Here is a 25,276-nt window from a genome sequence, read left to right as displayed (position 1 = left end):
ATTTGCTCTGTCATTTCTTTTCTCTCTCTCTCCCTGTGTTTTCTGAGCCATCTGACAGGAATCCCGTTATTCCTGAACACTTCCGTGTTGTGTTTCGTAAGAACAAGGATGTTCTCTTAGGTAACTTCAGGACAGTTACTAAAAACAAGAAACTCAATATTGATACACTAGTATCATCAATTGTCCCGAAAATGTCTTCCAGCTGCTTTCTTGCCAAGTGCAGGATCGAATCCGACATCGCGAGTCACATGTCATTGTCACGTCCCTTGAGTGTATTTTTAATCTGGAACGGTTCTGTCTTTATCTTTATGAGCTTCCCGTTTCTGAAGCATACAGGCACAACTGTCTTATAAGGTGTCCCTCAATTTGTGTTTATCTTATGATTCCAGTTTTGCTTTTTTTTTTTTTTTTTTTTTGGCAGGAAGATCAGAGAAGCAACACTGTATCCTCCCCAGTGCATCATATGAGGGGACACGTGATGTAGGTAGGTCCTGCCATTGGTGACAGTAACTCAGATCACTTGGTTAAGCTGATATTTGCTGCCAGGCTTCTCCACTGCAAATTACTATTTTCCCCTTTGGAATGAGTAAGTCATTTGGGGAGAGACTCTGAACAGCTCATTGCTCATCAAATTTTCACTCACTAGTTTAAGTGTCTAGGAAACCTCCCCCTCCAACCCCGAGAAGAACATGCCCAGCTAACCTACTATTCCAGGAAGGATAAGAGACACATGAGGCAGAACCATCCCAGCCGATCTGATGGGTGTGGTGGAGAGTATGGAATCATCACAGAGGGAAGGACAGACCACTGGAGAAAGGGTCAGCAGACCTCCCCCCTCCTCCCTGACATCGTGGTCCAGGCAAACCCCCAACATTCCCTGGTTCCCTGGCTCTGTGACATCACAGCCTCCTCTCTTCTCTGCCAGTTACAGGTGAGTGAGCCTCAAAGGTCAGACCTCAGAGCAGGACGGAGTATTTTTTCTGTACTTAAAGGGACAATGTCTCCATCACTCCTGGACACCTTTGCTATAAGAAGCAGACATTACCCCTAATTTGCCTCGACTCCACTGTTTCTGTCTCTGGGCCCCAGTCTCCCCACCTGTGCCGACTGACCCCTAAGGGCTCCTCCAGCTCCAGAAGCCTTCCTGTTTGACCTCGCTGGGTCTTTCTTGTTCTGGTCCAAGTGCTGTGGGTCACTGGAGACCTGAGGCTCACAGCCCACTGGGCATAACCCAAGAGGCTTTTTCTTTGGCTCCTGCCTCCATCTAGAGGTGAGTACTGGTAGTGCAAGAAACACCACATCTACCTCGCCCCAGCCAACGTCTCTCCTACATCACCCTTAATCACGTTTTTAGGCACTTACCATGTGCCAGACACCGGGATAAGCACCTCACATCTTTATGCCACCCAACCCTCACACAACATTCTGGAGTAGGTTTTGCCATCCCCATTTTACAGAGAGAAAAACTGAGGTTCACAGACTTGACGTTGCTCTAAATAACCCATCATGGTGCAACAAGAATTACATCCCAAGTTATCTAAGTACTAACAATGTATGCTCTTAATTTCTGCGCTGCTCTGCCAAGCTTCATGGGGGTTGTTCCATTTCAAAACCACCTGCCATCAACTCTCTGAGGAGCAGAAGGTGTTTCTGAACATCTCTCTGCCCCTGGAAGTGCCTGTAGGGTGAGGCCCTGGACAGCAGAGGCTCGGGTACCAGACAAAACTGCGTTACAATCCCGGCTGCTCCTCTTGGCCATAAGACCTGGGAGTCACCTTTCTGGGGCTCAGCTCCACCATCTGAAAAGCTAAATGAGCTCAGAGATGTCCAAGGACCTGCCCAAGAAGCTCGATGAAGGTCAGTGTGCCCTTGACACCGTGGCTGTCTCTCTTACCCTGTTAATTTCCAAAATTGAAGTCACCGGGGTGAAGGAGGGAAGTACAGAATCGGGATGTTTCTATCCATTTCTATGAGCAGGGAGTAAAACATCTGTTAGTGGAAGGGAGCCTAGGGATGATATTGTGTCCATTGTTGCCCAACAGTCAGAGAGAGGGCTTGTGTATTTACTCAGGTAACATTGAGAGAGAAGCTACTCTGTGCAAATCCCTGTGCTCACTGCTGGGGACCGAAGGTGAATTGGACCCATCCCTGTCTCCTGGAGACCAGGACTCTCTCATTCATGTTCACTGCCAGATCCCTCACTTAGTGCCTGGCACCAGTGGTCCTCAATAAAAACATGCTGAACAAATTTTTTAAATCACAGATTGCAATGACCCAGACTATGGAGTGGACTCTCATAGGCAAATCATAGGCAGGCTGTGAAATATTGCTCAACAAATATTTATCGAGCACCTGTGATAGGGTTAGGCAGATGCTATGCAATGCCAGGCACTGGCCATGACCCAGTGTGGGACCACTAGAGAGGCCCCTAATTCCTCCCAGGTGTAAGGGATGGCTTCCCGGAAGGAGCAGTCCCTGAGCTGAGTCTCCAGTGTGAAGGGTGAGGGAGTGAGAACATGGGGGTGGGGGAGACGGTTGGCACAAACGCATGGTGGTAATGCAATGAGAGCAAGTTTGGGGCGCTGCTGGCAGCTCCTACGGCCAGAGGGCAACAGGCAAGGCCGGGAGGGAATGAGGCTGGCAAAGCTGGCAGGGCCAGACTACCAAGCAGTTTTCAGCAGTACAACAAGGAGCCGCTGAGGGTTTGAGGCACAGCATGGTGATGGGATTGCAGGCAGATGGGCCTGCAAGTGAGCCAGGGGCCAGCAGGGAAGCTGTGGCCAGGGGGGTGGCCGAGGGCAGGGGCTGCAGGGTGGAGGGTGGCAGGAGGAGGAGATGTTTACAAGGTAGAATCACATGGTGATGGGATTGCAGCATGGTGATGGGATTGCAGGCAGATGGGCCTGCAAGTGAGCCAGGGGCCAGCAGGGAAGCTGTGGCCAGGGGGGTGGCCGAGGGCAGGGGCTGGAGGGTGGAGGGTGGCAGGTGGAGGAGATGTTTACAAGGTAGAATCACAATGCCTTGATGAATGGCTGAATGGGTAGAGAAAGGGAGGCAGGGGGAAGGAGGAGAAGGGGTTCGCCATCTCTGACTCCAGACCCAAAGTGAATATAGGACACGAAAGGAAAGGAAATAGGTTTGGGTTGAAAAGGGTGGGGAAGGGAGATGGCCCCACCAGCAGACAGTCAAAAGCAAACCTATCCATTGCTCTTAAAGCCATCTGTCAGCTTGACGGTGTCTCATCAGCAGTGAGACACCAACAGTGTCTCACCAGCCTTCATGTCCCTGGAATAGTGGCTCATCTCACCCCTGGGGCGGTGACAGCATCTGCTCATATGAGGACCAAAGTTCAACCAAAGTACAGGTTCGTCCAGCCATCCCACAACTGTTTATTAACTGCACGGTTGGCATCCGGCACTGGGGACACAGCAGTGAACCTAAGAGGCTGACCCCCTGCCTCCGTGTGTTCCACAGCAGGAAAATTGCAAATAAACTCCGGGGTGTGCTCTGAGACAAGGGCTATGGAGAAGAAGGAGGTGGGACGGGGAAGAGGGAGGACTGGGGGAGGGACAGTCCTGTAAACTGGGAATTGAGTGGTAGAGGGAATAAATAGGGAGAATTAAATAGAGGGAGAGGCTTAAATGGGGGGGGGGGGGGGAATGCCTCACAAGAAAAGCTGACCTTCACGCAAAGCCTTAAAGGAGGGGAGGGAGGAGTTCCCTGAATCTCCAGGGAAGAGCATCCCAGGCAGAAAGTGCAGGCAAGGGCAGCCATGTTCTGTCCGCTTGGAACAGAGTGAAGGGGAGGGCGGGAGGAGACAGCAGGGGCGGGAGGAGACAGCAGGGGAGGGATGGGCAAAGGTAGTGCTGAGATTACAGATTTTTTTCAGGGGATGCCCAGAGAAAGACTTTGGCTTCTCTTCTGCGTGATAGGGCACCAGGACTCCAAGCAGAGGTGTGACGTGATGTGACTTACATCCTAAGAGGATTCTGCTGTGCTGACACTAATGAAGACGAGGGTGGAAGAAGCAGGGAGACCCATTAGGAGGCCATCGCAGTGATCCAGGTGAGACACGGTGGTGGCCGGGAGAGGGGGAAGCCAGTGCCCAAGGACGATGCCCTAGAGTGAACCCAGTGTGCACTGAGGGAATACTGCTGCCATGATGGAAATTCCCAGAGTAGGGCTTTGGCCACAGGGAAAGGGAAATGAGAACAGGAGCTGGGAAGAGGCCTCGAAAAGGCAAAGAAGTTTGGGAATAAGAAAGATAAGGATGCACAACCTTGAGTCATCAGGCCTGGAAGTCTGATCCTTGGAGACACGGTACAGCCCAACCGCTACCTGTCAGATGGGAGCCTAGGTCCGGAACAGATGAGCCCAAAGCCACACAGAAAGGTGGAGCTGTGTTATCAGCCGATCTGCTGATTCAACGAGGTACCCCTGCAGGTAAAGACTGGCAGAGTAGAGGCTCCAATGTCTTTCCATGGGTAAGAGAACTTTGAATGGAAGAAGACCTAGTCAGAGGTAGGCCCACATAGGTGGGCCTGGACGTGCCAGCCACAGGGAGCTACGAGAGGTTTGGGAGGGGAAGGGGCATGATACCTTGGGAGAGGCTGGCTCAGTATGACCCACCGCTGAAATAACAATGGGCTTCTGGGATTGAGGCTACAGGGCCAGATGCCCCAATGCCCTTTCCTCTTCCCATGACCCACCAAAACATGGCGTCAAAGATCTTCTGTTGCTGCTGCCAGGCCAATGAGGGGCCTTCTTCCACTGTTGACTCACCTAATAGTCCAAGAATATCCCAGAAGCACCAGCCACAGCTCTTCAGTAGGTCCCAGGCATGGGTGTGTGTAGTTGGCAAGAATATTGGAGTTACCTCTCTGGATTTCAGTCTCCCCAGCCACCCTCTGCCGGCACACCTCAGATTTCTTTCAAGACTTTCGGGGGTGTGGAACTAGTTACCCAAGCCTGTAACAATTTAGCCTAATGACTATATTATTTATTAGATACCAGATAGTAGTTAAGATCCCTGGCTTGTGTCCTACATACCCGTTAAATTCTGCCTCAACCACTTACTAAGCTTGAGCATGTCGTCGAACCTCTCTCTGTTTCTTTATAAAACGGGGATAATGTTGGTACATTACCTACTTCTCAGGTTATTGGGGAGGCACACGTAAGTGCCTAGAACATGGCCCCACGCGGAGAAGGCACTCCAGAGGCGGTAACTGTGTATGTGTTCTGGTCAGGACCAGCAAGGCTTTGCTGACGTAACAAGTAAACTATAAAATCTCGATCACTTGACCCAGTGTGGGGTTATTTTTAGCTCAAGCCAGAATTGTTTTCAAGCCATTTAATAACACGAGCAGTCCCCACGTGGGATGTGACCAAGACTGTTTATTCATGTGTAATTCAAACCCTTTACCAAGGACAAACATTTTCCTTCACTCTTTCAGATCTGAACACGGATCCTCGCACAAATGGTTTGAAAAAGAGACACCCACACCACTCCTCCAATATTGGGGCGCTAAAAACTTGCACTATTGGGAGACCCTGAGCATTCTAGTCAGCAGCCCCCATGCTGTGCGGCTGCCCGAGCGTCTCCCGAATAGGGTGGTGAGCAGGAGGTATGAAGATGGATTCAGAAACTCCCCTGGAGAAGAAACCATCTGAGCCACCCCTGTGCCACCAGCAAGAGGTGCTCTGGCCACGGCGGGAGGAGCTGCCTCCAATTAAAAGTCCTTGGTTGCATCACAGGACTGGGTCCCTCTTCTTTTCCCTTCCCCCAGCCCTGCTTCTGAGATTCCCTTGCATGTGGAGCAATTACAACCCGGCATCGCTTATAGAGAAATGTGGTTTAATCCTTCTAAAGCCTTCTCGGTCACTCCAAACCAACCTAATGAGGAAGTGCTTCGGAGAGGCTGCTTAGTAACAGGTGGCTATAAATGGATGCTGTAATAAATGTCTAGAGCTTGAGGGCACAATTCTGCTGCTCATCTATTGGGTGGCTCCATTTGGTGCTCAGGGCCATAGTGACCAGTGGGGCAGGTTGTGCAAAACTCTGCGAACAGCAGCCCTAGGGGGGTGCAATGTGCAGCTGGCACATTGGTATACAGAGCTGTTTGCTAAAAAGAAGAGCATGTAGGGGGCCTGGGTGGCTCAGTCGGTTAAGTGTCCGACTCTTGATTTCAGCTCAGGTCATGATCTCACAATTCATGGGTTCGAGCCCTACATCAGGCTCTGTGCTGACAGCGTGGAGCCTGCTTGGGATTCTCTTTCTCTCCCTCTCTCTGCCCCTCTCCGACTCTCTTGAAATAAACTTAAAAAAAAAGTTTAATAAAATAAAATGCAGAGCATGCAAACATGATAATATGCAGGAGATCCCAGGTGGCTTCAACTTTAGCCAGGGAACCAGGCACAGAAGCGTATCACTCCAACATAATAGGACAACTTGGGGGAGCAAGAGAATGGGAAGCGTTTTGCAACCAACTTGGGGCTTTGTGGAAGGCTTCCTGGAAGAGATGTTTGCTGGAGTTTTCTGAGTGTTGAAAGGGAATTGGCCGAGCAAACAGGAGGGGAGATGGTATTCCAGAAGGGGGAACAAAATAAGTAAAGTTGGAAAACAGAGGCACAACGTGGGAGGGGTGTGAGGATGGCAAATGCCAATGTTTGGAATGACTAACAAAAAAACCTGACTCAGAGTGTGATGGGAGGTGAGGGGTGCAGAGGGTCGTTAAAAGTGTTATATTCTAGGAGAATAGGTTGGACCCTATCCTGAAGGTGATGGGGAGGGCCCAGGTGAGTTTCAGGCAACCAAAACAACATAGCCCGATTTCCAGTGTTTGCAAGGTGAACATGGTGAGTTGTTAAGAAGACAACTTCTCCTCCTAGCACTCCCTGTGTCATCCCTGACCTCAGAAAGGAGAGGAAGAAAGAAAAATGATGTCTTGTGCCATAGTACTGTCGACTAACACTCATACCTATGATGAGAAGCCCATTCTGGCTACAATTGAGAGGATGTGCAGTTTGAAGGAGTGTGTAAATTCCGGTATATCGCTTACTCTTCTAAGTGCTTTATAAATATCAACTCGCTTAGCATAATAACCCAACAAGGTTAGTAAGTTACTACTCTGGTCTTACAAAGTAGGAAACTGAGACATGGAGAGCTTATACGTCTCTGAAGGTTATACTAATACCAGTGGCAGAGCTGGAACTTGAACCCAGGAAGCCTGATTCCAGAGGTGACACTCTTAACCAACCAGTTATGCTGCCCTTCACAACGATAGGAGAGTGACACTCATTTATTGCTCCAAATTGACTATTCATGGACTACTCTTCAAAAACGGACCCTTTAAATCTTTTCCCCTTGGAAGCTGGTGTAATGTTACACTTTGTCAGTAGGGGGTGCTGGAGACATTGGAGGAAGAAGGGCTTTCCTTCCTGGTTCTGGAGCGCTCATGGTAGCAGGATCCCACAGCCCAAGAAGTTCCTCTAATTATCTGGCTCTGGCAGTGCACACGGCTTCTCAAGCACCAGTTCCTGCCGCGCAGAAACTTCTCCAAATCAGGTTCCTGCAGTGTAGACAACTTTCCAGCACCTGGATCCTGCATGGTAGTAAGCAGTACTTAGCAGCCAACAGCTTCTCCCAGTGCCCACCATGAAACTGGGAAGTGCCTCCATCTCTGAGATAGCTTTCCCTGACACCTTAAAGTGCAGATTTCTAGAACATCCCATCAACACAGCATCTCAAGAGATTTCTCTGCATCCAGTGAGCCATGGCCATGTCCTTCCCTACAAAATCCAGATTTCAGCTGGGGATGGGGCATAGAGAGATCTTCCTTGAGGGGCTCTATCCCAGCCCTAGGGGTAATGACTGCTCCTTACATGTGGTGCTCTTCCTGTATTCTTTTTTTTTTTTTAATTCTTTTTAGACTTTATTTTTGATAGAGACAGAGCACAAGTAGGGGAGGGGCAGAGAGCGAAGGAGACACAGAATCCAAAGCAGGCTCCAGGCTCTGAGCTTCGAGCTGTCAGCACAGAGCCCGGCACGGGGCTCAAACTCACAAACTGCAAGATCATGACCTGAGCCGAAGTCGGACACTGAACCGACTGAGCCACCTAGGCGCCCCATGCTCTTCCTGTATTCTTTATAGTCTCTTTACTTCTTACTTCCAATCCATGATTCAAATTCCTTGTTATACTTAATAATTCTTTATGTTAAACTTCCCATATTCAAATTACCATGTGGCTTTTGCCTTCTGATTGGATCCTGAGTGACACAAACATGTAAGAAGAGGCCGCCGAGGAGGTCAGGACAGCCAGTAATACAGGCATGAACTAGGATGGCAACACTGGGATAGAGACCAGAGCCCCGACTTATAGATTTCTCAGGCAAAGCTGGCCGGTTCCTAACTCACAACCATACAGAGAAGATTCTGGGAAAGGAGGTTCTTGATTTCTTCTGCCACACCCAGAGCTGAGAAGGGAGGTGGTCCTGAGGCCAAGCTGACAACACACAGATCATTTCCTCTTGGGCTGTTGGAGGAGCCCATGGGATGTTCGGGTGGCCATATCCAGAAGGAGGTTGGAAATATGTAGCAGAAAAGGGTAAAGGAACAACGGCTGGAAGGAAGCAAGAGGGCTTGCTAATCGTGTGTGCATGATCAGTTCACTAGGCTGTAGCGCCTCTTTGACTCAGGGGACCCCCCCCCCCAGGAGCATCAGTCAGGTGAAGGGAAAGGACACTTCCCCGTGGCTTCTTTATCCTTGGTCCTCTTCTGCTGCCGGTTGTCACGCTGCTCCATGCCCTGGACCCATCCTCTGACCCAGATCCTTCTTATCCTATGCATTCCTCACTACCTCCCATGCCAAGGTCCCACTCTCCTTCCCCAGAGAACCCCACATTCCTAATGTGCTGGAACCATTTCCTGCAGCAGATATAACAGGTGCTTTGCACGTAAAAGATGCTCCTTAAATGTCACTTCCTGCTTCAGTTCAGTTAGAAGCCACTTCACAGAGGGATGGGAAGAGGCTTACATCTTATGAGTTTGCCAAAGGGTTTTTGGCCTCAGGGTAAGATCTTTCTTTGAAGGATTTTCGAACAATTACAATAAGAATAATAACAGAGGCCACAGCTGGAATTTCCCTCTAACTATGGCAGACTAGATTGTATCAGAATGATCCTCCTGCTGAGAGCAGTTTAAAAAGCTGTAGTTTGTTGGGTTTTTTTTTTTTCTTAAATCTGTTTGAATGCATCAGAGAGTGCGGAGAGTTGAAAGGGACATTGAGGTCTTCTGACCTTCTCAAGGCACCTGCCAATTCCTAAGCAGGGTCGAAGAGGCTGAAAAACTGAGCGGGGGCTTTTAGCAGACTCACAGCTTGGGGCAACAAAAATCAGAAGTTGAGGGCTCACCCTGAAGGAGGGATTCACCCCACAGGAGGAGTCCTGGTTTCAAAAAAGTTTGTTTTTTTGTTTTTTGAACAGGTTTTCAGTTAAAATCCCTGAAGAGGAAGTCAGGGCTAACCAGAAATGGACCAGGCCTCACTAGGACTGAAACACAGAGTCAAATCTATCCCACCCCTACTTTTCTCAGAAGCAAAAGTAAATCCTGTCTAAAGTAATATCCAGAGTGGGGGCACCTGGGTGGCTCAGTTGGTTAAGCATCCGACTTCAGCTCAAGTCATGATCTCACGGTTCCTGAGTTCAAGCCCCGCGTTGGGCTCTGTGTTGACACCTCGGAGCCTGGAGCCTGCTTTGGATTCTGTGTCTCCCTCTCTCTCTGCCCCTCCCCTGCTCATGCTCTGTCTCTCTCTCTCTCTCTCTCTCTCTCTCTCAAAAATAAACATTAAAAAAATTTATTAAAATAAAGGAATATCCAGAGTCTTGTACTTCTCTTCAGCTGTTCATTTGTCAAAAAAAGTCTAATATTCAATCCAAAAATACCAAGAAGACCAGAAGACCAACTGACCGAAAAGCAAAAGAAAACCAATCTAACAGAAGAACCAGAAACTGGAGTCAGCAAACATCCACTTCAGAACACCGAAGAAAAGTGATGACAGGAAAATGGATCGTTTCAGCTGAAAACTGTAACCTGTATTTTAAAAAGTCAATTAAAAATTTTTCGGACTGGAGCTGAAATTAAGAACTCTGTGGAGAGGATTAACAATCAACTAGACACAAATAAGGGCAAGAGTCATGAAGCAGAATGTGTAGGAAACCTTCAGACTGAATCAGGAAGAACCAGAAGAACACGAAACACAGAGAGCCACAAAAATGCACCGAAAAGGTGTTCGCAAGCCTGTCGTTAGAGCCTCAGAAGGAGAGGGGAGAGAGAAGGCCGGAGGCTACATTGAAAGAAGCCGTGTCACAGAATCAAGACGCACTGGGAGCCCCCCAGCAGGAGAAGCATAAAGGAAGCGACACCAGGAGACATCAACACACACACCGCAAGCCCACAGCAGAGATAGCCATCACAGCCAAGGGACTGAGAGCTGACTCTGCAAACAGAAAACAATGAAAGCCAAGGATGTCTTCCATAGTTTTAAAGAAAATTAACTGTAGTGCCCTAGGATTCTTGACAGACCAAAAATACCTTTCAGAATTCAAAACAACACAGAGGCTTTCCGGCCAACAAAAGCTCCATCTGTCACCAGAGGATTGGTATTGGAAGGAAAATGCTGACGGTACTTCCAAATGCGCTCGGTACTATGCTATACTAAAGGAAATGCCAAAGGTTAGTTCCAGGAAAAGGGGAATATTCACAGGTAAATGTGCAGAAATGCAGGCAGACACAAAAAGTAATAAAGAGGTAACAAATAAAGAATAATAGAAAGTATACGTGTAGATAGATCGAAGTATAGATAGATCTAAATGAATACTGGCTGCATAAAGCACTGATAATAATGCCTGTTGTGGGGGTGCCTGGGTGGCTCAGTTGGTTACGCATCCAACTTTGGCTCAGGTCATGATCTCATGCTTTGTGCATTCGAGCCCTGCAATAGGCTCTGTGTTCACAGCTCAGAGCCTGGAGCCTGCTTCAGATTCTGTCTCCCTCTCTCTCTGCCCCTCCCCTGCTCATACTCTGTCTCTCTCTCAAAAAAAAAAAAAATTAATAAATAAGCATTAAAACAAATTAAAAAAATAATGCCTGTTGTGGTTTAAAATAGAGAGAAGGGCCGGTTCAGTCGGAGGAGTGTGTTGTGTGACTCTTGGTCTCGGGGTCATGGGTTCGAGCCCCACATGGGGTGTAGAGATTACTTAAATAAAACTTTAAAATAAAATAAAATACAGAGAGAATTGAAACCCATGATGACAATGCACAAGAGGCAGAACGGCGAAAGGGTTCTAAGGTCTTTGGATTGTCCAGAAAGTGGCGAAAGCACTCTCTTGGACTCGAATAAGTCAAGGACACGTGCCTAACTGCAGTGACCACTCAAAGCACAGAATACATACGTCCTAGGCTACTAGAGGAGAGATTATGAAAGAAAAAAAATCTCAGTGCAAAAGGAGACAAATAAAAAGAGAAAAAAAAAACAGAAAAAAAAGAACCAATGGAAAATAAACCATAAGATGATACCAGTAAGCCCAGATCTATCTAATACATCAGCAAATGCATTAGACATAGCATAGGAAATGCTCCAGTGAAAAAGCAGAGAACAGATTTTTTTTTTAATTTTTTAATGTTTATTTAGTTTTGAGAGAGAGAGTGTGTGCATGCAAGCAGGGGAGTGGCAGAGAGAGGGAGACACAGAATCTGAAGCAGGTTCCAGGCTCTGACCTAAGCTGAAGTCGGATGCCAAACCAACTGAGCCACCCAGGAGCCCCCAGATTTTTTTTAATCACACATGCCCATAAGAGGGGCACCATCAATACAGAGATGCAGATAAGTTGAAAGTAAAAATCTGAACAAAGATATACTGGGTAATCACTAATCCAAAGAAAGCTAATGTATCAAAGTAGATTTTAAGGCAATAATCTAATAGAGATAAGAAGAGACATTCCATAAAGATGAAAGGGTTTCAACCCATCTGGAAGTTTTAACAATTCTGTATTCGTGTGCATGTCATAATAGAGCAAAACTTGTCAGAAGTGAATTAAGAGATACGTTCACACAAAGACGTGTATGTAATTGTTCATAGCAGCATCATTCACAAAACCAAAAAAGTAGAAACAACCCAGCTGAAGAAATATAAACAGAACGGGATACATCCATGTCATGGAATATTATTCCGGAATAATAAGGAATTGATCATTAATACTAAAAAATAAAATCATGATACGTGCTCCAACATGGATGAATCTTGAAAATATTGTGCAAATGTTAGAAAAGCCAGACACAAAAGGCCACATACTGTAGGATTCCGTTTACATAAAATGTCCAGAAGGGGAAAATCCAGAGATAGAAAGCAGGTCAGTGGTTGTCAGGGCTGAGGAGAGTGGGGGGATTGAGAGTGACTGCTAATGGGGATGGGTTTTTTTGCGGGGGAGGGGGAAAGGTTATGAAAGTGGTCTACAATTAAACAGCAGTAAAGGTCATGCAATCCTACGAATACACTGAAAACCACTGAACTGTATACTTTAAAGTGGTATGTTTTCTGCTATGTGAATTACATCAAAGCTATGCAATACAAAAATGTGTCAGAAGTAAAAGGAAAAACAGAAGATGCATAATCATAGTTGGAGGTTTGCCACTCTCGGTCACTGACAGACAAACCAACCCCAATCAGTGAGGATACAGATGTGAACAACACAGGTCAAAGCCTGCACAAACGGACTCAGCTAGCAAACAGCACGGAGCAGCTGAGAAATGCTGTCGTCGATGGAGCCCTGGCTTTGGACCCTACAACAGACCAGACCTTGTACTTCCCATGCAACACCTCAGCTAACCCCCCTTATCATCACACACCCCCTTATGGGTGAGGAAATGGAGGTACAGGAGGAAAAGAGAGGGTAAGCATCTGGCCCAAAGTGACCAGCTTGCTCTTAACCTCCCTGCCACACTGTCTCCAGGGACTGAATTTCAGAGAGGTTTGACTAGAATCTTTATTCCCATAAACACACCCCGTGGTGCTGGAGTAATGCCGTCTGAGGCAGACTGAATCGACGTGAACTGTTAATGACCTACTACATCAGCAAACACGTACACTGGGCTCCTACGGTGTAGAAGCCATAGTGAGAGATCAAAAAAAACAAAACAAAACAAAACAAAACAAAAAAACCAGCAACAATTTATTGTGCTCTGACTCAAGCTTGTAGCTCCAAGTTGCAAGTACTTTCCATTCTTTATATTATCTCATTTTCACAATACCTGCCGGTTGCGTATGCTAAATCCTCATTCCATGCACGAGGAGTGACACCCCAGGGTGGCAAGGGACGCTGCTCCGAGGAGCGGAACCTGGATCGGAGGAACTCCAGAATCCAGGCTCCGAGCCCCTCCCTCCGCACCCACCATCTGCACTGTCTCCGTGCCCGTCCTCAACACAGAGCCTTAAAGCAGGGTGCGTGTCCAGGTATGAGTTCTGAGCTTCGCACGACCCTGTGAAGTAGGCAAGACAGAGATCACAGAATTTTCTAAAGGAGGAGAGCCAGTGGTGAAGGCAAAGAAAGCGCCTGGGGGGGCACACGTGAATGCTCTGCCCACTAGGTGAGACCACCAGAAACTCAGGAAAAGGCAGGGAAGAACACCTCAAGGAGCGTCTGGACGTTAGCCTTTCATCATTTAACACAGACATGTTTATTCTGTTACTATACTTACCAGGGTTTCCGGTTGGATGATAAATACGGGCTTCTACGGAGCCCATTCACAGCCCATATTCCTTCTGTGGCAGGGGAGCGAGACAGTGACTGCCTTCATGAATTACTCTGATGGAGCACAGCAGCCTGAGAGCTGGCTAAAGAGAAATGCCTAAGGTAGCCATTTCCCAGGGTGGGTCTATGTACACGATTTGTCTTCTCTGGGCCCAGAGAAAGCAAACAGTCAGACTGGCCTCTTACACAGTAAGTCACCCACAGGATTACATTTCGTGTTCACCAGATCCATTTAGAAAGAAGTAAACGGACACTCAAGAGAGGTTACGTGACCTGGCCAAGGTCATGCTTCTAAGGAAGCAGCATATCTGGGACGAGAATCCAGGTCTCCTGCTAACTAGGCCAGTGTTCCGTCCGCAGGTCCGACAGGTCTGGGACACCTCAGTCACGTAAGGCTGGAGGACCCTTCTACATGTGGATAAAGGCATAACAGATAGGCCAAGGGCTAGACTGGAACAGAAAAAGCCAGAACTTCAGCTTTGGAAGGGAAGCTGACAATCATCCAACTACCCATTATGTATTCATTTATATAAAGATGAGTAAACTGAGGACTGGCCAAAAGTCACACGGCTAGAAATGTCAGCAGCAGGACCAGAACCCAGGTCTGTGCCAACCTCATTCAACTGAGCATAGAGAGCAATCTGCAAAGGCTACTCTAGAGATGACAAAGCCCTCAATCCACTGGGTTGGTCTGTTTTCCCCTCAGCAGGTCTAGGCCATGCACAAAAATTATAAGGTGAGAATTTTGTCCTTCAGAAATTGAGTCTAGCTAGAAAAATGCGCATGTGCACAGGAAAACAGAATTGATAACGTAAAACATCAATAAAGGCAGCAGCTACATTAAGAATTTAAAGGAGGCAGAGAAGCAGAGCATGTTCTATGTTGAAAGGCTTCCCGAAGGAGAGGTAAGTAAAGCTGGGCTTTGAAGCATGCATAGGAGTTCAAAGGATGAGATCGAGTAGGTACATTAGTTCAGGAAAGAGTTTCAACTTATGAAGAAGTTTTGTGGGAGGTGAAGCCAAAATCACAGATGCGGGCTGGGTCCTGCAGGCTGGGGAGCCCTTAAATGCCAGGCCAGGTCTTTTGGATTTGAGCCTATGGAATAATTGGTCTTTAAACTTGCTCAGGAGCAGAGAACCTGAAAACCCCTGACCTCTTCATGGAACGTCAGGAGTGACAGATTAGCGTCAGAAAACAGGACTGCTGCTCTCGGTCTGGAGTATAAAACCACAACCACAGGCATGCATGCCTTTAAACGAAATACATCCTCAAATCAGACAGAATCAATCTTTCCCAAACAGTCCCATTATCAGTTACGTGCCGCTGGTTTCTCTCTTCTGCCTCCTAGAAGTCTGTGTGCTAGCAGACAACACAGGTACATTGTTTGTCATAAAACAAAGGGCATGAGAAACTTACAAATGGAGAACGTTCTGAGAATTGACTTCTTTCCTTCCAATTAGGAATTCTGGAGGCCCGAGACAATGCTACAAAGAGCAGAGTCCTCTTTGAGGTTCAGTTTTCCTGTCTGACATGAAGGAGCTGAGGACAGGACCATCACCTGAGACTGAGCTCTGGACACATGGTTGGCCCAGTAGGGGCATCTTCACATTTTCTGGGCTCTCCAGACAATGAAGGGCATGGGAGAGGCCTTCCATCCATGCCCATGGTTCTAAGCAGCATAGAGACTGGTTTGGAGTGGGACCAGCTTGGCAACCATCAGCTTCTGAAAGGGCCAGGGGTCAGCATGGGATGTGGATAGGTATTCCTGTGCAGAGTCCTGAAGCAAGTACGATACCCATGCTCTGACATGACTGACAGTCTTCTGAGTGCTCCCAGATGCTTCTCTCCTCCCCTGGGGCTCACCGTCAGCCGCCTGGCGCTCCTGAGTCTTCCTGAGGACCTTCAGTCTCGCAGGAAGCGGAGTACCTTCCTCCCTAGGTCACCTGGCCAGGAATGGGCAGCACCCAGTACCCAGGATGTGGGCTTCTATGAGCTGGCAGGGGCACGGAATCCTTGGCAAGTCCGTGTGTCGTGTCCCCACTGCCTGGGGAAGCTGCGAGGTCACCAGGAGCCGGATATAGTAGCCGCCAAATACTGCCAACAGCTGCTGGGCCATTTCCTGGAAGAGGCAGGGAAGCAGAGTGAAGGCCACAGAGAAGCATCTAATGTACTAGGGGAAAGCCAAGTGGTCCTCACACCCCTGGACCAGCAGTGATGCTCACTGGGAAGAACCCCACCAGGTCCTCACCTGGGGCTCTTGGGAGATGCGTGGCCTGGTCTGGAACCCCAGCTTTGCAGCTCACCCCGTGGGGTTCCTGCAGCCTCAGCTTCCTTACCTCCAAAGTAGGTGACCTAACTGAACAAAAAAGCTCTGGAGTGCCAAAGCACTAGAGACATTACCACTGATTTATAGCAACCGGTCATACACACACACACACACACACACACACACACACACACACACACACACTGGTTCCAGTTTCAAATGTCGGTGAGACTATAAAACCCATGAGGTCAAAGTAATGCACTTGAAAATCACTAGTAAATGAGGATGGGGTTAGGGGATCATCCCCATGACAGCAGGATTCTTCAATTCCTACAAGGCACCTGCTGGCTTTCTTTAGACAAGTACTCCTACTATATGAAGAGTTTGCTTTTAAAAAGCAGATTTATCACATAAAGGCAAATACTTACATGAGGCATATAGAGTAGTGCATTCATAGAGACAGAAAGTAGCACGGTGATTTCCAGGGGCTGGGGAAGGGGGGAGAGGGGGAGTTCGCATTTTGTGGATACGGAGTTTCAGTTGGGGAAAATGAAAACGTTCTGGAGATGTTTGACGGTGTTGGTTACACGACAATACGAATGTACTTAAGGCCCCTGAATCGTATGCTTAAAAATGGTTAAGGGGGCAAACTTTCTATTATATCTATATCCATATCTATATCCATATCTATATCTTTATCTATATCTATATCTATTTATATTTTCTGTAATGAAAAAAACTTAAACAGTAAAAAAGAAAAAAAAGAATTTAAAAATTGGATTTAATGCATGCTCTTATTAACACATTTGTCTCCAAAGTTCCATTAATTGGACTGGCAGCTGGGATTCCAGGGGAAATGCTTCCGTCCTGTAGGTGCGACACCGAAGGCTTACACAATCTCCATGAGCGGTCAGCATGTAATAAAGTAAGGTATGAGTCACATCAAGGCTATTCGTGTCAGTAGAGCTAGTGATTAAGAACAGGCTCTCAAATCAAAAGGACCGAGTGGAATTTGAGCCTAGCCCCCGACGATGGACCCTGAACAAGTCCTTTGCCTTGCCGAGCCTTTTTCTTCAACAGGAAAAGAGGGAAAATCACAGCACCTGTTTGGGGGAGCTGGAGTGAGAATTAAATGGACTAATTGATAGAAAGCCCCCCACCTAGTGTTCCTGGTGTTTCCTTTGAGTCATCCTTGGTGCTAGAAAATACTGAAAACCTCAAATAGTCTGCCACTCCCTAATTCAGATTGGTCTCCTTGCCAATCTACTCTAAAATCAACAGCATAAGGAGCAAAGAACCGCGGCAAGAAAATTGTACTTAGAATTAGGAGGGCTGGCTTCTGCCCTTGGCTTTGCCACATTCTCCCTTGCTCGGTGACCTGGGGCAGGTCAGATGACCTCTTGGAAGCCCATTTCACCCGACCAGGAAGAGGAAACATAATCCACGCCTCACAGGATATGCTAAAGGGTTTTATGCATAATAAGAAATCTGTTAAAATGTAAGAGGTGATTATAACTATTTCCCTATCTTTCACAGGCGTTGGTTTCCTATTGAAATATGATGGTCTATCTGGCCCATGCTGAGACTTGGGCACTGATTATATTTTCCCTAGCCAAGTTACAAAAGGTAGCTACTTTAAAAACATGTGCACACACGCTTGATATTCATGACAGGAAATTGTATTACTACTCGTTCGAATGAATTTGGAAAAATAATTTAAAAGACCCATCAGATTTAACAGGCTATGTCATACAACCCCAGGCATGCCACAGTAAAGTACATGACCTTATCAACCTTTTCTGCTCTAAAAAAAAGTCAATGGGATTCAAGTGAAGACGTTAATATATTTATCATTCTCTCTCTTGAGTCCCATTTGCCAGTCCCCCTACTCCCCACCGATGCAAAAGGGAAAGTCTGGGCTGGTTTGCACCTTTAATCTTTCCCTGAAAAGAAAATTCAGGTGCTTCCCTGCATCACAGCATGCCTGAGGTCACCCCTCTCTGCATGTCTCCCAGCCAGTGGGTCCGACCTCATGGAGGACACAAGCTGAAAACCACACTATCAGATTTCTGGTCATATCGAACCGACAGCTTGGGTGGCAGGGCCCAATAGAACTCAGGCTAGGGGCACTGGAATTCAAGAGAGATGCCTATAAGAGTTACACATCCAACTGCAATTTAAGTAAATGGATGGATAGATGCCAGACTGATTGAAAAATAGATTTAAAAAATGACCTGAATACTCATTAACATGTTTATGGCTAGGTAGGCTATGACCAACCGATCAACATGCAACAACCAGACATTCCGTGGAGCTACCAAAAAGAATACCCAAGATATTAAAAGATGGGGGCGGAACCCAGTAAGCAGAAAATGATTCCTATAAATTATTTTTTCAAATGCTAGAGTAAGGAGGGACACCTGGGTGGCTCAGTTGGTTAAGCATCCAACTCCAGCTCAGGTAATGATCTCACAGTTCATAGGTTCAAGCCCCACATCAGGCTCTCTGCTGTCAGCGCAGAGCCTCCTTTGGATCCTTGGTTCCCCTCTCTCTCTGCCCCTCCCCCGCTTGTATGTGCATGCTCTCTCTCTCTCTCAAAAAATAAACTTAAAAAAATGCTACAGTAAGGAAAACATATATTGAAAACTAGTAAGCTAAAAGATACGTATGGCCTCTACCTACTCAGTGAAGCCATCTTCCCTGGGATTTACAACTTGAAGCTCCACACGGACTCCACACAAATACCCTGTGAGGGACGGTGGCCCTGACGGGCCCAAGTGCCCCTTACCTCTGGCTCAGCCTCAGGCACGAGCTGGCGAAGCTCAGTCTGCAGGAGTGGCCTCTCCTCCGAATGAGGACTGCTGGGCAGGAGAGGGGCTTCCTCCAACAGGTCCTCAGGCCCCTCTGCTGTCTCAGGGCTCACTCCTGTTTCCATGACAACACACAGCTGGCTCAATCTGCTTCTCAGCAAGGACTGCAGAAGAAAGAGAGACAGAGCTTGGATGATGTCCGGAGTTGGGTGGCATGTAGGAGGTTGGGTCACTCACTGAGCTGTATAGACCCCACAGAGGATGGATGGATTCATCTACAGACTGATGTTGACCTCAGGAGTATCTGGAACTGAGCCACATTCGACATATCAGATAATTACCTACAAAGTTCCCTACAGTCTTTAATAGCTTTGAAAGCATTTTTCTTTCCATGCTCTCATTTGCTTTCAAAGCACCCTGGGTCATGGGTATCTTTATCCACATGTTACAGATGAGTCAAGTGCAGCCCAAAGGCCTTGCCCAAAGCCACATAGGAACAAGTGGGCTGGGATTGGGCTACACCACAATTCTGACTTCAAGACCAGCACTGCCAGGGCTCCAGGCAAGGCTGATCCCAGGGAAGGAGCACAGGGCTCTGAGACAGGAAGGCTGCACTCCAAATTGGGCATCACCAACTGGCCCCATGACTGCATTCACGCAGCGACAGGACTTCTCAGAGCCTCGGTTTCCTCATGTGTCAGATCAGAGCAAGAACGCCCTGATCACAAATGATAGGAAGGCATTTTGAACATGGGAAAGTCGTCTAAATACCTGGTACTTTCCCCAAGGTTCCCACTGCCAGAACCTTTATTAGTATTATTGTTATTACCATTTATTGTTAATCTAATTGCTATATTATTAATATATATATATGCTCACTCTAGGAAATGTAGAAAGTGCAATTAGCTGAAAAGGAGACTAATTGAAATCTAGTTAAAAAGTAATAATTCCCTAAGCAAAAACAACCACTGATTCCACATGAGTGTTCTTCCTTCCAAGTAACTTTTCCTTAGGCATTTTTCCAACACTGAGGAAATGCAATCTACACAATGTGGCCTCCTGGTTTATTTTTGTGTGTTTGCTTTTTCACTTGAGGCCTCTTACCTCTTGGCTAGTCTTCATCTCTTGAATGTGGTCAGACAAAAACTGCACACAGTTCTCCAGGTCGAAGTAGACGAACCAGAGCTGGGGAGAGAAGCCATGACCGCTGAGGCTCAAAGCCAGCCCGACCCTGAACTCTCCATCCCTGACACTATCTTCCACCTCCTGCCTCCTTGCTGGAGTTCGGCCCTTCTGAGGACAAGCATGTTCTCTGGCGGGAACGTGCCATTCTGCTCTCTCCTCAGACTAGCGAAGTCTCCTTTGTACAGCTGGGAGAAAGATGGCTTTGTGTGCACATTTGGAAAATGTCAAACCCTGTTCAAAATGGCTGCAGCTCCATTTCCTACAAGCCACTGAGCATCCCACAGAGATGCCAAAGCATCCCAGACATCGCGTTTCCACCTGGAGCTACCACCTTCATCCTCAGGGGCCGGGGGGCCTTGCTGTCTGGAACCCCACATAGAAAGGAGTGAAACCCTTCAGTCACCCACCCCCACTGCTCAAGGCCAAGGGGGAGGAAATCCAACTGGGGTGCTCTGGGAGGAGGGGGGCAGGGTAAAAATTACTTCACCATTATCTCCCCTTCCTCCTCAACCTCAACAGTCCTCAGAAGGTCAAGTGTAACACAGCCAAGCCAAAACCCTCCAAGTTCACTTACGATATCTTGTGGACTCCATACCTGCCAACATCACAACTGAAGTTCTGCAAGAAGCTCGTAGTCCCTGCCTCAATGCCTCCAGCCACTGACCACTTCCTCTGAATCCCAGACCTCCCTCCTCCCAGTGACTGACCTGTGAGACCCAAGGTCACATCACCTTGCCAACGAGTCTCTCCACTTTCTTAACATCAAGGGATGCTTTTCAAAATGAATTTCTTTTTTGCCTTTTATTATGAAAACTTCCAAACAGATACAAAGGTGGAGCAAATGATGGGGCACCTGAGTGGCTCAGTCGGTTAAGCCTCTGACTTCGGCTCAGGTCATGATTGCACGGTTCATGAGTTCCAGCCCCGCTTCAGGGTCTGTGCTGATGTCTCAGAGCCTGGAGCCTGCTTCGGATTCTGTGTCTCCCTCTCTCTGCCCCTCCCCCGCTCATGCTCTGTCTCTCTCTCTCAAGATAAAATAATCTTTTTTTTTTTTTTTAATTGGGGCGCCTGGGTGGCTCCGTCAGTTGAGTGTCCGACTTTGGCTCAGGTCATGATCGAGCGGTTTGTGAGTTTGCGCCCCACGTCGGGCTCTGTGCTGACAGCTCAGAGCCTGGAGCCTGGAGCCTGCTTTGGATTCTGTGTCTCCCCGTCTCTCAGCCCCTCCCCTGCTTATACTCTCTCTGTGTCTCTCAATAATAAATAAATGTTAAAAAAAATTTTTTTTTTAATTTTTTAATGAAATAATTAACTTCCAGCTGCCCATCATCTTGGGTGGATCAGTGGTTCTCAGTTTATGCCTACTCTTTTTATTTTTTTTAATGTTTTATTTATTTATTTGAGAGAGAGAAAGCACAAGAGTTCGGGGGTGCCTAGAGAGGGAGAGAGAGAGAGAATCCCAAGCAGGCTCCAAGCTGTCAGCACAGAGTGATGTGGGGCTTGATCTCACGAACCTGAGCCAAAATCAAGAGACAGACACTTAGCCGACCAAGCCACCCAGACACCCCAGTTCATGGCTACACTTGTCTTATCTTTACCCCCATCCATTACTCACCGAGGACACCTGGGTGTCTAACATCCCTCATCCTAAGATACCACAGTACTTTGAGACTGAAATTATTTTTTAAATTATTTATTTTAAAAGATGTCCCCAATTATTTTGAAAGATGTGTCTATTCACTACTCATCCATCCATACATTCAGCTAACACTTTCCAAGTCACTCCTATGTGTCAATCTAAGAGGATTCACGGACAAATTGAAGACCCCCAGATTCCAGGAGCTCCCAGTCTATGATGTCACACTTGAACTGCCAGAAGTCCTGTGATGTCACTGAGTTCACCACCACCCCCCCCACACCTGGTGTCAGGCAAGATCCCTTGTATCCTACACCATCTCAGGTGTGCGGGGCCCATGACACAGGGATCCATGCTTGTCTTTTCTCTGCTGCAGCCTCAGGACCTGGAACAGGGCCTGACACATACTAGGTTCTCGATAAATATTGGTAGGATGAACAGGTCATGTGCACAAGGAGCTTCTTCCCAGGTCCCGCCCTCACGCCCCCTCCTGAACTCCAACTAGGCGAGGGGGACCAGTGAGAATGCAGAGGTAGCACTGAGGAGATCTATCAATCCCACTGGGCAGAGGCCAGCCCGGACCAGGAGACCTGGGCCCCAGCTATGTCCCAGACCCACCGTGTGACCTCTTACTAGTCACCTAAGGTCTACCCAGGGAGCCTGGGCCAAAGAAAAATGACCGAGCCAAGTGGACAAGGCCTCAGGGTCTGGCCTGCCTCTCCAGGAACCGTGCATGGGCTCCTTAGCGCCCAGGCAGGGGCCTGGCACAGAAGAGGCCCCCTCTGTTTGCTGAATAAATGGTGAATGAGGAGTGTGGCTGAGACAGTCCTGCCCCATGCAGGTTCTAGGCTGCAGGCCACCACCCAGAGATGAGTCTCCAGGACAAAGTGCTGACGCAGGGACAAAGGGCAGGGCTGGCCACGCTCATCCCATTAGCAGACTCTGAGACACCACGCCGCCCAGGGGAACATGGGGCCCTGTCCCCCACCAACCCAGCCCTCATGTGGGCCCCCAAGCAGAGGTCGCTGCCAGACACAGTACCTGAATCACACTCTGGCAGCCTTCCACCGTGTCCGTCACCCCCAGCAGCACCCGGTGCCTCAGCAGGGCTCCATTGGCAGCCGCCAGCCTAAGGTCCGTGTTGGTGTTGGCCTACAAGACAAACGCCAGGCTCACAGTCAGATCTCCAGGGAGCTCTCAGGCCCTGAGCCACACCCACCTCTAGCAGCTGTCCCGCCTCTAGATACCATGGGGGCACTCCTGGCATCGAGACACATCCATTGCTCCCCCTATAAAATGGGGTTGTGGGGTTTGCAGCCAATAAGTTCAATAGTGTCAGACAGCTCTGGGTAGAAGCCCAGCCCTGCTACTTCCCAGCTGGGTGGCCCTGGACAAGTGATGCTCCTTCCCTGAGTTCTGCTTTCTTCAGCTGTAGAATACGGACAATGTCCCTGCCTCCTAGGAACATGGTGAGGCTGAACTGGGACTGTGTGTGTGGAACACTTAATCCAGTGCCTGGGACACCGTCCGCTGTGCTGACAGAGATATCTGCTGGCGGTGGGGTGGATGGGTTTGAGCGCTTATTGTGAAGAGTGCCTGGCCCTCGGAAGGGGACTCTGGGAATCCAGCTCCCTCTTTTCCTACCCAAGCCAATCTGGCGCCATGGATCGAGTTGACTAAGCAGATGTTAAGCAGCCCAGGAGAGGGGGAAGGAGGAGGAAGAAGCGTGTCAAGACCGAAGTGCTGGTTTGGAGAAGAGACTCTCTAAGGATTTAGAAAGGCAACCAGATGACAGCCCAGTGGAGGACAGTCAAGGTCCCCAGGAGTGTAAGGACTCCCTTAGAGAGCTTTTGGAAATGTGAGAAAGCCCTTTGGTTGTCACAGGGATGGTACAGGCAATGCTGGCACTTAGGGACAAGGACTGGGGATGCTTTCCACTGATGACAAAGTCCCATGAGAGACAATCCCACAATCGGAAGAGGGGTCTCCCGGCCTAACCAAACTCCACATTCCCCACCAGATGTGAACACAGGTGAATGAGCTACTTGTAATTCTGACCGGCCAACCAGGTTCTATTTGACATGTAAACCTACGGTGTTGTTTTCTTTTTTGAAAGTTTACGTTTATTTATTTTGAGAGAAAGAGAGCAAGTGGGGGAGGGGCAGAGAGAGAGGAAGAGAGAGAATCCCAAGCAGACTCCATGCTGTCAGCACAGAGCTCAATGTGGGGTTCGAACTCACAAACCATTAGATCATGACCTGAGCCAAAATCAAGCGTCAGATGCTTAACCAACTGAGCCACCCATGCCCCTTACGTTGTTGTTGTTGTTGTTTTTAAATGGGTCTAAAATATACTGAATTTTCTAGGAATGCTATGACTATGAAAACATGGGGTGATTTTATTTTGTTTTGCTTAGAGTGTTAGTAAGGGTTATTCACCCTAACCTGTATTACCAAGAGTTCAAATCCCGGCTCTGTCTCTCACCCCCTGTACAACCTTGGGCAAACTACACCCCACTTCTCTGCCCCCACTTCCTCATCCCCAAAAGCGGAGATGGGGCGCCTGGTGGCTCAGTCGGTTAAGCACCTGACTTCAGCTCAGGTCATGATCTCACAGTCTGTGAGTTCAAGCCCTGCATCGGGCTCTGTGCTGACAGCTCAGAGCCTGGAGCCTGCTTCGGACATGTGTCTCCCTCTCTCTGCCTCTCCCCTGCTCATGCTCTGTCTCTCTCTCGCTCGCTCTCAAAAATAAATAAACATTAAAAAAAATTGTTTAAGTGGAGAAAATCACACCTCCCTATAACAAGGGTTATAGCAAGGATGGAATGAGTCAACCCACATAGAACACTTGCAAGAACGAATACTGCATGCCTGTCAACTAATGATATCAGTTCAGTGATGATACTGAGTTGCAAACTTTGTCTTCCCCTGTTCTTTGTTGGCCACAGATATCTTTCAGAACTTCCCACATGCTTTAGCAACCTGCTTTACTCTGCCCGGGATACCAGGCAGACTCTTGTGTGCCTTCACAAACCTCCCAGTCTTGAGAAAGGCTAATAATGCCCCAAACAAGGTGAAAACAAGGCAGTGTGTGCAAAATGCTAAGGCTCTCAAGACTGCTATGGTACAAGGACACTAACAGGAAGAGGGACAGTGATGGTCGGGAAGGGGGAGTTGCATGGTCCTGAGTGCTGAGGTATCTGAGGAGGAAGGAATCCTTGAGCTGAGGCAAGACCTGAGGAGCCTGTGTGACCGCAGACTGGTTACTCTACCTCTCTGAGCTTTGGCTTCCCCACAGGCAAACAGAGGCAACGATCATAACAGTTGATACTTATTGAACATCTACATTATATTAGGTACTATTATAAGCACTTTGCATACATTAACTCATTTAATTCTCCCCAAAATCTTCTGAGGGAGCTAAGGTTATTATTTTTTTAATGTAAGCTCTACGCCCAAAGTGGGGCTTGAAGTCACGACCCTGAGATCAAGAGTTGCAAGCCAGCCAGGTATCCCATGGGAGCTACAATTATTATCCCATTTTACAGATGAGAAACTAAGGCCATGAGAGGCAAAGTA

At 47.9% G+C, this 25,276-nt stretch overlaps 1 protein-coding gene and 1 long non-coding RNA gene across 7 annotated transcripts in view; one reads left to right on the top strand and one right to left on the bottom strand.

The window, feature by feature from the left end:
* The first annotated feature begins 258 nt into the window (after positions 1 to 258).
* On the top strand, positions 259 to 5,565 carry LOC128778638 (uncharacterized). Its single transcript, XR_008424321.1, has 4 exons — positions 259 to 1,857; positions 3,217 to 3,364; positions 3,933 to 4,065; positions 5,454 to 5,565. It is a non-coding gene; the product is annotated as an uncharacterized LOC128778638 (long non-coding RNA).
* TMEM268 (transmembrane protein 268) overlaps positions 3,370 to 25,276 on the bottom strand; it is a 42,736-nt gene continuing 20,829 nt past the window's right edge. For 5 of the 6 annotated variants that reach the window (XM_019454051.2, XM_019454053.2, XM_019454052.2 and 2 more), the window contains 4 exons: positions 22,740 to 22,850; positions 19,985 to 20,065; positions 18,859 to 19,044; positions 13,209 to 15,923 (listed from right to left, as the gene is read on the bottom strand). In XM_019454051.2, coding sequence (XP_019309596.1) covers positions 15,744 to 15,923; positions 18,859 to 19,044; positions 19,985 to 20,065; positions 22,740 to 22,850 — 558 coding nt within the window. In that variant the 3' untranslated portion in view covers positions 13,209 to 15,743. Of the gene's footprint in view, positions 3,520 to 3,975; positions 4,494 to 4,782; positions 4,969 to 13,208; positions 15,924 to 18,858; positions 19,045 to 19,984; positions 20,066 to 22,739; positions 22,851 to 25,276 lie in introns of those variants that run through there. The other variant, XR_008424320.1, reaches the window with a different exon arrangement.

This window comes from Panthera pardus, unplaced genomic scaffold (assembly GCF_024362965.1).
Source record: "Panthera pardus isolate Hobbes unplaced genomic scaffold, ASM2436296v1 HiC_scaffold_20, whole genome shotgun sequence".
In the NCBI taxonomy this organism is placed as follows: domain Eukaryota; kingdom Metazoa; phylum Chordata; class Mammalia; order Carnivora; family Felidae; genus Panthera; species Panthera pardus.
Note: the sequence above shows the minus strand (reverse complement) of the source record. Positions and strands in the feature narration are given on the sequence as shown.